General features: G+C 44.0%; 1 protein-coding gene across 1 annotated transcript in view; it reads left to right on the forward strand.

The window, feature by feature from the left end:
* The window catches only part of LOC311359507 (protein kinase C zeta type-like), a 38754-nt gene that overhangs the window by 12623 nt on the left and 14044 nt on the right, over nucleotides 1–12087 (forward strand). The window contains exons 4-12 of the mRNA XM_084479542.1: nucleotides 86–173; nucleotides 918–973; nucleotides 1500–1700; nucleotides 4906–5003; nucleotides 6243–6329; nucleotides 8701–8836; nucleotides 9378–9465; nucleotides 9695–9814; nucleotides 11925–12004. Of these exons, the coding sequence (XP_084335668.1) occupies nucleotides 86–173; nucleotides 918–973; nucleotides 1500–1700; nucleotides 4906–5003; nucleotides 6243–6329; nucleotides 8701–8836; nucleotides 9378–9465; nucleotides 9695–9814; nucleotides 11925–12004 (954 nt within the window). The remainder of the gene's footprint in view (nucleotides 1–85; nucleotides 174–917; nucleotides 974–1499; nucleotides 1701–4905; nucleotides 5004–6242; nucleotides 6330–8700; nucleotides 8837–9377; nucleotides 9466–9694; nucleotides 9815–11924; nucleotides 12005–12087) is intronic.

Here is a 12087-nt window from a genome sequence, read left to right on the forward strand (position 1 = left end):
GATGACTTGCTACTATGCTCTCTGTCGTCTCACCGGAGCCCTCCTGGGGTCCCTGTTCTCTCGGGGGCCCCTCTCCCCTCTCCAGGATCCAGTCATGCCATCCCAGGAGCCCCCCACAGACCAGCAGATCCAGGAGGTGGACCCCGCACCCGATGACTCTGATGACAACAAGGGTGAGGGCCGGGTGCCGGGGCAAGGCTGGGTTTTATGTGGATGCTAAGTATGAGGGGAGCAGATGTAGAGCTAATGCCTTTTCTTTGCTTTGCCATGGTTTGGTTTGGTTAGTTTAGTTTCATTTGGTTTATTTTGGCTTGATTTAGTTTCGTTTCATGTGGTTTATTTTGGCTTGGAATGTTTAGTTTAGTTTAATTTGGTTTGGTTTGGTTTACTTGGATTTAGTTGTATTTTGTTTGGTGTGGTTTAGTTCAGCTATTGTCGATTAGTTTGGTGTGGTTTATTTTAGTTTAGTTATATTTTGTTTGGTTTGGTTTAGTTAAGCTATTGTCGATTAGTTTGGTTTGTTTTAATTTAGTTTTAGTTTGGTGATCTTTGGGAAAGTTGACTCATTTTGGTGGAATATATGCTAATGCTACGAGGTCCTTCAAGAACGGTTACATAATATAATGTGTAACCGTAATATAAAGCAAACCAGAGAGATATTTTGTCTTAGAAGCAAGAGTAGAAGAAGAGACAAAGAGATATGATCAACTAAACTGAACTAATGTCTTGCCTTGCAGTGCAATTGATTTATCATTCATCTATTATTGATTTATAAACAACCTTATACTAATGCTGTTTTGGCATGTTTTTTGTTAAGGTTTAATTTGGCTGTAGATCGACTTGCACACATTTGGCTTCTGTTCTTGAAATGCAGATTGACTTAAATTGTGTATTGTATTCATGCTTTGTGTTAACAGTGTCGCTTATACCGCACAATCGCACAGTGGATAAAACAGAGAACACAGATACAGAGGTAAGGAAGATTCTGGCGTATCATGTTTTAAATTTCGGAACTACGTTTTATTTATTTTTTAATTGGGTTGTGATTAGAAATCCAGTAACATTTGGATAGTAATAATGCTATTCATCTTATTCATAAAAACATCAAACAAGAAATAGTGGTTGTACTGATACACATCCTGTCCCATAACCCGGATAGAGTAGGCCTTCCACAGAGTATGAAAACACTCTTTAAAGGTGACATATTATACCACCAGTGGTGAGTGTGATTAGCCATTACAAGCCGTTTTGGAAATCTGCCTCTTCTGACATCAAAAGTGGGTGTGTCTACCTAGATGTGTGCTGGATAGATCAGTCTACCAGCCTACCCAGTGGACTGTAGCAAACAAAGTTGCTCATCAATCTGTCATACATCTGGGTGGACAGAAGAGACAGACTTTCAAAACGGCTTGTAACGGCTAATCACACTCACACCTGGTGGTATAATATGTCACCTTTAATATGTCCCCCCCCCCGCCCTCTCCCCATTCCCTCCCCAGGACATGAAGGCGGTGGTGGAGGGGATAGGGGGAATCACCCTCACCCACCAGGAGGAGCAGGCGCTGGGACTGGCCCACTTCGACCTGGTGCGGGTAATCGGGCGGGGCAGCTACGCCAAGGTGCTGCTGGTGCGCCTGAAGAAGAGCGACCAGGTGTACGCCATGAAGGTGGTGAAGAAGGAGCTGGTGCACGACGACGAGGTGAGACATCCGTTTTGCTACTGCTTTCAGAGGTGTTCAAGTCTGGTGTATGGTGACACTAAATCCTGCAATGCACCATGGACTTTTTTCAGCCCTGTGTACTTATTTGAAGTCAGCTTTTTATTTTTCATCAGATTCATCCAATAGAGTCTGGTGACCTCTCACACGGAATAAAGAAATAAAGCAAGGAAGAAATAAAAAATTAAAGAATGAAAAAATGACGATACAAAGTAAGAAGCAGTGAGAAGGTCAGCCAAGGAGTGACAGGGATAGAGGAGAAAAGGGGCAGCATGAGGGAGTTTTGAGGTAGAGAAAAGAAGCTTCGGAAGGAAGGAATGAATGATGGGGAGACAGGAGGACTCAGGAAGTGGAGGGGAGAGAGGAGAAGAGATCAGTTTTTAATACAAAACACTTCAACTGAAGTTAATTGAGTCATCTTCACAAGTGGCACATGGGGGCCCCCCATGTGGAGCGCATTAATGCATTCACCCACCAATAGGAATATTAATAGAATGCCATGATCTCTTCAATATAATGAATCATAAAGCTCCTGTTCCTGCTATCAAACACGTTTGGTTATTCAGTGATTTAAAAGTGACGCAAGAAAAGCCATTTTGAATCTTTCAAACTCTCAGTCACGTTCACAACACAAGCTAGTCGGGAGCATCTCTCTCTCTTACTTCGCTGTAGTTTCCTGTTTATTAAGGTTCAGGGTTACTGTTGCTAGGGCCGGGGTACTTGTTGTTGTCACTAATAGACCAAACATCATTATTTATTACCATTTTCATTCGTACAGAAGTTTATTTGAAGTGTGTGGACTGGCAGGGGAAAGGAAAATCACTTGATTAGCGATGCCCATTCAAAAAGTAATTATAATGTCCTTCAACAAATTGGATTGAGACAAATATGTATTTCAGCCATTTAGCAAATATGAATTTCTGCCATTTGTTGAGTGAACGCTGTTTCATCTAACAAAAAACCTTGAACACGGCTTAACAACTACTTTCACAACCAGAGCACTTCAAAAAATCGGAATAAGGCCATGTGCGTGAGTAAGGGGATTTAAGTCTGTTTTTCCTGTCATCCTGTTTCTATCCACTAGATGGGGCTACAGTTCAACTGATAAACCATGGAGAAGTACACAACCGTAAACCTAAACCCACTGAAAGTTCAGAAATGATTATACATCAGGCCTTACACCCTTACTCTCTACTAACATTAGATTGGTCCATTCATATAAGGTATAGAATAAACCCACAACCATAGTATTTTAAATATGTTATTACTCAAATAGATTATTACTCAAAAACACATTTCTGGTCGGCAATAAAATGATCGCAGAGTGTGGGGTTGAAAACCTCTAGAGCGGAGGTTCTCATCCAGCGGCTATGGACCATTAGCCGCCAGGCCGCAGAGTTTAGAAATGATGCCAAAAAGAAATAACAAATTCCACAAAAACAGCCCAATCATTTTTTTACTGCCATAAAATTGTAATATGTTCTGTAACCATTTATACATTTATTTGTTCGGTAACTAATTACATTTAATTGCCCAATGAGCAACTGGGTTATTAACACAAATATAGTTGCCCAAATGAAGTATGAATGTGCATTGGGCGCCCAATGCAGTAGTTTGTCTTTACTTTGTGTTTACTTAACGTGAAGCACTTTCCAACATCCTTATTGACCTTATATGGACCAGAGATCAGGGAACATCATTAGCACTCTTTGTTGTGGTTGATGGTAGATGCGTGCTATATAACTGAAAAAACGATTACAAAGATAAAAGATAGACATAAATTAATTTCATGAAGTTCGATAGAATCGTTTCATTCTTTAGCTAGTTTGACATGGCACAAGAAGTATACATTTGATGCTGTTATAACGTTTGAAAACCATGAGACTGTTATTGTCTATCAATACAACTGTTTATTCCACCTTTCATTCTTAATAATGGCCCTACATTTGCTGTGTAATTATAAAAAAACTGCCTTTGAAAATATTTTGTTTGCATAGCACAATAACAGAAAGGTTGTTAGAGAGCCCGGCTCTAGAGGTAAAACTTTAGTTAAAGCAATGTTGTCATTGGACATTGGATTAATTAATTCATGGTATTATTTGTGCATAAGGTGAATTATTTATTGATTTAGTAGGCTGAAGACTAGCATCAAAGGTACCCGGTGGGAGGCGCCATAGAAACCACCGAAAACATTCTTCTTTAGTCAGAAAGATGCAACAATTAGCCAAGTTACTCCACAGGAATGAATTAGAAAGTGTCCAAACACTAACCGTTGTAGCCATCGAATGTACCACAGGAGGTCTGAATTTACACAAAAAACATAATCACGAGACGTAGCGAGGAGGGAAGCTGAGATACATAATATTCATAATTAGCATTAAACATTTACAGACCATCAAAATACTGAGTGTCTCAAATCGGGGGGGAATCTTATTGCCCGAGGCTAAACACTGCCTCGTAGCTTTGGTGATAACAGTGTTTACGAGATTAAAAGCACAAACTAACCTTTTTAACAAGCACAAGCCAAAGCTCTCCCTACAACAGTGTTTCGGAGAAGCACTGCACTCAGCAACTGAGAGAAGGCTTCATTATTTATGTCATTATCTTCAAGAACCACTGCAGTCCCCCAAAATATATGCAACTAGCTTCATGAGCTATTGCTAGCGTCAGGTGCCATTAATAGTACCATCAGCCATTGCTAGCGCCAGGAGCTGTGTAGCTCGTTTCAGGAGCTTTCAAGTGTTCACCAGAAGCTATTGCTAGTACCAGAAGCCGTTGGTAGCCGCTGGAGCTCTGTAGCTAGCTTCAGGAGTGGACTGCACCCGTGGACTGCAAAATTTACTGCCACTTTTGTTTTGACCATAAAGGAACAATGTTTCTGGACATGACATATACATGTGCATACATGTGTATATATATATATATATATATATATATATTTATATATATATACACATGCCCGTCTGTACATATTTTAAATTTGTGCGGACTTGGCGCCTGGCTGTGAACAGATGTCATCATGCGTGGCAGGGTCTGTCTCCTTGTGTGTTTGTCTGCCCGTGTCTCGAGGGCCGCTGTAGTGCTGTATTGATCAGACATATCGATTGTTTAGGTCCTTTCTCAGTATGTCTGTCTGGGTCCCCTTATATCTCTCACTCTCTCTCTGTCTCTGTTTCTCTTCCACCAGGATATTGACTGGGTGCAGACAGAGAAGCACGTGTTTGAGCAGGCGTCTACCAACCCCTTCCTAGTCGGCCTCCACTCCTGCTTCCAGACCGAGAGCCGGTAAGTGGCGGACAGAAAATACAGCAGACCAAACACAGAGCCCTGGTGTCTGCCATTCAGACCTGGAACAGCAGTACTCAGAACTAGATCCATTGATCCAACCACACCAGAAGCATAACGGGCAATGGAGACATACTTTGAAACAACTGGTTTTCAATGTTATTAAACCAATACATTGTGACAGATTCTCAAAGTATGTGCCATTTACTGTTGTGTAGTGTGTACCCATACAATTCAGTAGATAGCTTTGACTCTGCCCCCCCGCTCCCTCCAACACAGACTAGTGATAAGCCATGCCAAATTTCTGCTATAATAGAAAATATGCCACACACACTCACCCAACCCCCGACAACATCCCTCTGTCAAATGTACAATTCCTGAGTCTGTCAGTGTGCTGCGTTGCTTTTCAAGAAGCACATGCAGTGGATGTTTGCTACTAGTGCATTGAAAATGAATCATTCTGCCATACTGAATATATTATTTAGTATATATGGTTTTAATGGTCACATCGTTGGGTAGGCCTACTGGAGCGTTTAAAGTGTTATCTTAGGAAATGTGTAACTTATCTGAGTCACCAGGGGGCATTGTTGCGCTGTATCACCATTTACATTTAGGGCATTTAGCAGACGCTTTTATCCAAAGCGACTTACAATAAGTACATTTGTCATAAGAAGTGAAACAATATATCGCCGTCGGTACAGTAAAGATGTTCATAGAACCAAGTGCAAGTACTAACAATCACCAGGCTAACCCCATTCCCCGTATACAGCAGTGATAACTAGCTACTGCAGATGCTACACAACTAAGTACATGCTACACAACATGCATGCACAACACAATTAAGTACAAGAGACACATTCAGCACTTTAAGCCACCCATCTCACAAAAGTGGATAATTAAATAGAGCGCATGCCTGAGATATGCTGAGCATAACACTATGCGACATTCAGGCAGCATTTCAGCATATATTCACCTAGAGATTTAAACCCACCTGCCCAAGTGTAGTCGTTTGTATAATATATAATCTGTGGAAAAACAACAAATGTAAAGTTTGAGCACAAATAATGTTTGTTTATAAAAAAGAAAATGATTTCATTATGCGTCAGATGCGTCAATGAGCAGGTTGGGGCTAGGCAGCCTACTTAAGGGATTGGAGGTCCACCACAAGGATGTCAAGGATTTACTTATTATTCATTTTTTGTATTATATTTGTTTGTGCTGTGTGTTTGTGCTTTGCAGGTTGTTTCTCGTCATTGAGTACGTGAATGGAGGAGATCTGATGTTTCACATGCAGCGGCAACGGAAACTTCCAGAGGAACATGCTAGGTAAAATCATCCAAACATTGACGAGTTGCAAAAAAGTGACTAGAAGCGCTCTTTAATTACTCCCTGAAATGACTCTCTATAAAAGATCTAAGGCTGTGACATTTACGTCAGAATTACAAATTAAAGTAAGCAAACCACTTGAGTAAAAGTGATTTTACATACAATTATTGAATTTACTTTGGTTTCAAGGTACTTGGATATCAAAACTTTTTCACCATCTTAAAGTGAAAATTAAAAAAAAATGTTCACTACATTTGCGGTAGATATGGTCACGGGTGTTCGTAGTCATCCACTACCGGTACTACCACTGGTGGATGAGGAGGATGAGTTTGTAGTGTGGCCTGCACTTTAGCTAATGTACATGCCGTTGGGATTTTCCAGCAAACTCTATTTGTGCTTGATGTGCCTCAGTGGTTTCACCACGCATACACAACATGCTAAAAAGTAGAGAAATCTGTCAGGGTAATCCATTAGCATGATAATAAGATAATTATTTAATAATCATTTCACTGTCAGCCCAAGTTAATAGGTAAAAAGAATAAATGATGAAAGTGAAAGCCAAAAAAACCCCTAAAAACTAAAGTAAAGTACAGATACTCCAAATAACTACTTCAGTACTGTAACAAAGTATTTATACTTCCTTATTGACACCGCTATTGTTAAGTTGTCTCAATCCTTAGCTAACTGTCGCGCCATCACATTTAAGAACGATGGCCTGGAAAAAGCGCAGCAGACACCGAGGACACCACAACATTTCTCTCTGGCTGTCCAGACCTCAGATTTTGTTGTCCTGGCAACCGTCTGCCCTATCTCTATACCCCCTCCCCCCCGCCCCATCAGCCCCTCAAACCTCCTCCACCACTTGTTCACATCCTATCCGTTCGTCTGCCGAACAATCAAGTAGAAAATGAACACATGGGATCTCTCTGTGTGTGGAGGAGGCCGGCCGGGGGACGGTTGGGTGATTGGATTCGGGAGGTTGACATGGCCGCTGTGTGCTTCAACCGGAGCTGCCATGAATAACAGCAGCGTAGGCTCATCAAAAAGGAACAACAACAGGAGAAGAGAAAGACTGAGTGCGTGTGTGTGGGCCACTGACTCACTGGGCGTGCGCCATAATGGCTCGGGATGAAACACATTTTGGTGATGGTTCCCCTCCTTGCCGTCTCCCCTCCTACGCGGATTCTGTCTCCCTCCCGCGCGTGGAGGAGGAGGTGTCCTTCAGCTTAGTCTGGAGTCGTGTCTCTATTGTCTGCGGATGTTCTGCCTGGCTGCCGGATGACTGGGATGGGGGGGGGGGGGCGGGGGGAGGGGGGGGTCTGTACGGTGTTTACATTTCACCACCGAAGGCACTGTCTCTCGTTGCGCCCTTGAACCCAGGGTGTTCGCCGCGCTCATCGATACCCAGCGCACTCGACTCACCGCCATCACGAACCACCGCCGTTACGGAGGAAAAAAAAAAAAAAAAAGAAATAAAACAGATAACGAGCTCCCATAATTCATCGGGGCCTGTCTACTTCGCGTGGCAAGCACGGCGCACGCACGGGGCGCTGGTGGATGAATGCCGGATCAAAGGCAGCGAAATCAAGCCTGGCACCGATGGGGCCCCTGACGTCGGGGCCCCTGCGATCCGAACCGGCGCGGGGGCGCATGCAAAGCAGCACCATCATCACCCGGAGCCGTCCTACATATTCATGAGCGCTGTCGTGAAGAGCAGTGCCTGGGAAGCACTCGGCTGTATGTACTCCCCGGGTCTCCACTGGGGACGGCGGTCAGCAGGCATTAGAGGAGCTGGACCAGTAACCGTCTCTGGCTGCAGCCGGCATGGACGCACGCCAGCTGGGGAACCAATGGGGAGCGGAGCCAACATGGCTCCCGTCGCTGGGACATGGAGGGAAAGCGGGTTGGATTGGCCGTGGGAGCTCTATGCTGCTGACCGCATCACAGACACCAACACACACAACACGCCTAGACTGCACTGCTATAGAATAGACTGGATAGATTGGGTAAAGAACCGAATAAAACTGACAGAATGGAACAGAACGGAATAGAGTAGAACAGACAGTGTAGAATCGAATGCAGTACAATATAATATAAACGGGATGGAATAGGACAGATCAGAATAAATGGAATGGAATAAAAAAAAAAATAGAATAGAGTAGAATAGCTGGTGAGGAAAGCGAGCTCTGTGGTGGGGATGAAGCTGGACTGTGTGGAGGCTGTGACAGGGAGGAGGATGAGAGGAAATTTTGTGTAATTGTATGTGCTCAGGGCTGTATGTCTTTATGGTGTTACAATAGACAATTTTTTCGGACCTCTGTCCCTTTAGTTTAGTTTGTGAGCTGATCAGGGATCATTACTATCATTTCAGGTTCTACGCTGCAGAGATCTGCATCGCGCTGAACTTCCTGCATGAGAAAGCGATCATCTACCGCGACCTGAAGCTGGACAATGTGCTGTTGGACCACGAAGGACACATCAAGCTCACCGACTACGGCATGTGCAAGGTACACCTGGGCAGGACGGAGCACAGTGCCAGGAGAAACCTTGGAAAAATGAATTATTATTCGTCTTTTCTCTCCAAAGACCGAAAATACATTTTCAAAAAATGAAAAAAGTCCAGGGTTGATTGAGTGGAGGATGGATGTGGTTTTGGTTCTTTTGAGAATGGACCTTTTTAAATATTTTCTGAGTAGAGAAGGTTTAGGTCGTCTGAAAGTAGAAGAAAATATTTTAATACCCAGAGAAATGGAATGAAAATTAAATTACAAATTGCTTTTTCCTGTGTGTTCTCTTTCTCCTCCTTCTCATTATTATCCTACTTCTCCTCCCTCTTATCCCTCTCCTTCTCCTCCCTCTCCTCCTTCTCCTCCCTCTCCTCCCTCTCCCCCCTCTCCTCCCTCTCCCCCCTCTCCTCCCTCTCCTCCCTCTCCCCCCTCTCCTCCCTCTCCCCCCTCTCCTCCTTCTCCTCCCTCTCCTCCCTCTCCTCCTTCTCCCCCCTCTCCCCCCTCTCCTCCTTCTCCTCCCTCCGATGGCTGGGACCCCCAGGAGGGCATCAGACCGGGGGACACCACCAGTACTTTCTGCGGGACGCCAAACTACATCGCTCCAGAGATCCTGCGTGGGGAGGACTACGGTGAGGGGGCGGAGTCAGACACTGCACAGTGTCCGAACACGCAACACACGTTAGACCTTTAGCTCATGGGTCCAATAAGTACAGTAAACTCACACCATCATGGGCTTCTGTGTGTTTGTGGTGTTGTACTTACAGCATGAATAATATTAGAGTATTAAAATGGAAGTAGATTAATATCTGAAATAGTGCAAACAACAAACTGTGTGTGTGTGTGTGTGTGTGTGTGTAGGCTTCAGCGTGGACTGGTGGGCTCTGGGAGTGCTGATGTTTGAGATGATGGCGGGCAGGTCGCCCTTCGACATCATCACAGACAACCCTGACATGAACACAGAGGAGTACCTCTTCCAAGGTGAGACAAGAGAGAGAGAGAGAGAGAGAGAGAGGAGTGGTGGGGAGAGAGACATAGAGATAGAGGGGGAGAAACTTATGAGAGAGGGGGAGAGAAAATAGAGACAGAATTGGGGGGATAAAGAGAAGGAGAGAGAGAGAGAGAAAAGGAAGACGGGGAGGGAGACGAAGAGAGCCGCATGGAGGCATGCTATATTTTACCTGTTTATCTTAACTGAGTACCTCTCACTGTATATGCATTTTTTATTTTAATCTTATTGTATTACATTCTTCACCATTTTTGAGTGGGGGAGAAAGATACATGAGAGACATGAAAGATAAACATCAGCAGAAATAAGTATGAAGTAAATAAATAAATAAATACCAGAGTAAATACCTCTCCTCCTATAGTCCCTCACATGCCTTCAGTTTTATATGTATCAAGTCAGTCGTTTCAGTTAATTGAATGAATTAATTCATTCATTATTGATGCATTAAGCCTGTTAATTAGTCTCCATCCCTCGTCTCGGAGACGTCTGGACTTGTGTTTTGTCAACCATACCGTCCGCACATGAACACGTAGTCGGTACATACAGCATGTACATCATATATAATACATGCACACATACAAACACCCATGAATATGAATAGATATTGATATGTTTACATACATAATGTATTTCATTGTTGATTGCTAGAATACAGTGTGAGATCGTAGCGCTAACTCTATATATATATATATACTATATATATATATATATATATATATATATATATAGCACACCCCTTTAGCCTTCCATCCTTCTCCCATCTACACATATGCTCATACACACACAGACACACACAAACACACCTACACACATTCCACCATACTACCAGCCTCCCGTGAGGCACTGCGTCTGGTGCATGTTTGCCGCATGCCTGCCATGGCACCATAGCATCTGCTACCTGAACCACCTTCCTCTCTCTCTCTCTCTCCCTATATCTCTCACCCTCAATGCCAGACTGCCAACGGACACCATCCCCCTCCCTCTCCAGGAGTTAGGCCCCGCCCCCCAATATGTTTACCCGGTGGACCCCGGTCCAGACAGACAGACAGGCAGACAGACAGAGCCGAGTCTGGCACAAGCCTGTGTGTGTATGAGTGTAGTTGTGTGTGCGTATGTGTGTGTATGTCTCTCCACAAAAACATCTACAGATAATACAACATTATTATTTAAAGATTTTCATTCAATAAATTCTGAATAAAATATATATATTCCAAGCTCCTCAACCATAAGGTCTATGTGTGGGAGCATGTGTGTGTGTGTGTGTGTGTGTGTGTGTGTGTGTGAGAGTGTGAGAGTGTGCGTATGAGTGTGTATCTGCTGGGAGGTAGACAGTGCAGATGGCACAGTGGCATTATCTCAACCGACCCCCATGCTCCAAATCCCCTCCGTGCCTTTACGGTCTCAGGCCAGAGGTATGCCAACCTACACCCACCACCACCACCACCACCACCCCTACCACCAGCACCACCAGCTCTCCCTGGTCCCCGGGGGGCACAGTGGGAGTGTGATGCCTGGCTTAGTGCCACCCTGTGTGGGCACAGCTGTCAGAGATCACCCCCCCCCCCCCCGGTGCTGCTTTCTTCTCCAGAGCTGCACCATATAGAAGTGTATTATAGAGGTATATTATCAGTGTTAGGCGAGGTAGATTGAGGTTGGGCTTTCGCTCGTGATGATATTCTAATAAACTTTTGAGATGGCGTGTGTGTGAGGGTTTTTGTCTTCTACATAAACTATCATGGAAAGGTGTGTGTGTGTGTGTGTGTGTGTGTCTGTGTAGGACAAAAAAGACAAAGTGTACATAGAAGGTGAACCCAACAGGAGTTGTGGTCCCCGACCAGCAAACACACGGTCCTGAGTATCCTCATTTGATGAACTAAAAATAAAGGAGAGAAATGTCTTCCCTTTAATGATGGTGCAACTGTCTCTCCTTCCTTCTCTGTCTCTCTATTTCTATACTTTCTCTGCGTATTTTACATATTGGCATGGAAAACGTATTTATGTATTTATGTTGCCAAAGCATAAATATGTATTTATCTCTCTCTCTCGCTCTCTCTCGCTCTCTCTCTCTCCCTCCCCCCCCAGTGATCCTAGAGAAGCCCATCAGGATCCCCAGGTCTCTGTCGGTGAAGGCAGCCAGCGTCCTCAAAGGATTCCTCAACAAGGTGAGGCCCTCCCTGCTCTGCTTCTTCCCCTTTAAATCTCCCTCTCTCTTCTCTCTTCTTACTCTCTCTCTCCTCCCGCTCTC

The sequence above is a fragment of the Micromesistius poutassou genome, assembly GCF_964030765.1.
Source record: "Micromesistius poutassou genome assembly, chromosome: 15".
Classification (NCBI taxonomy): domain Eukaryota; kingdom Metazoa; phylum Chordata; class Actinopteri; order Gadiformes; family Gadidae; genus Micromesistius; species Micromesistius poutassou.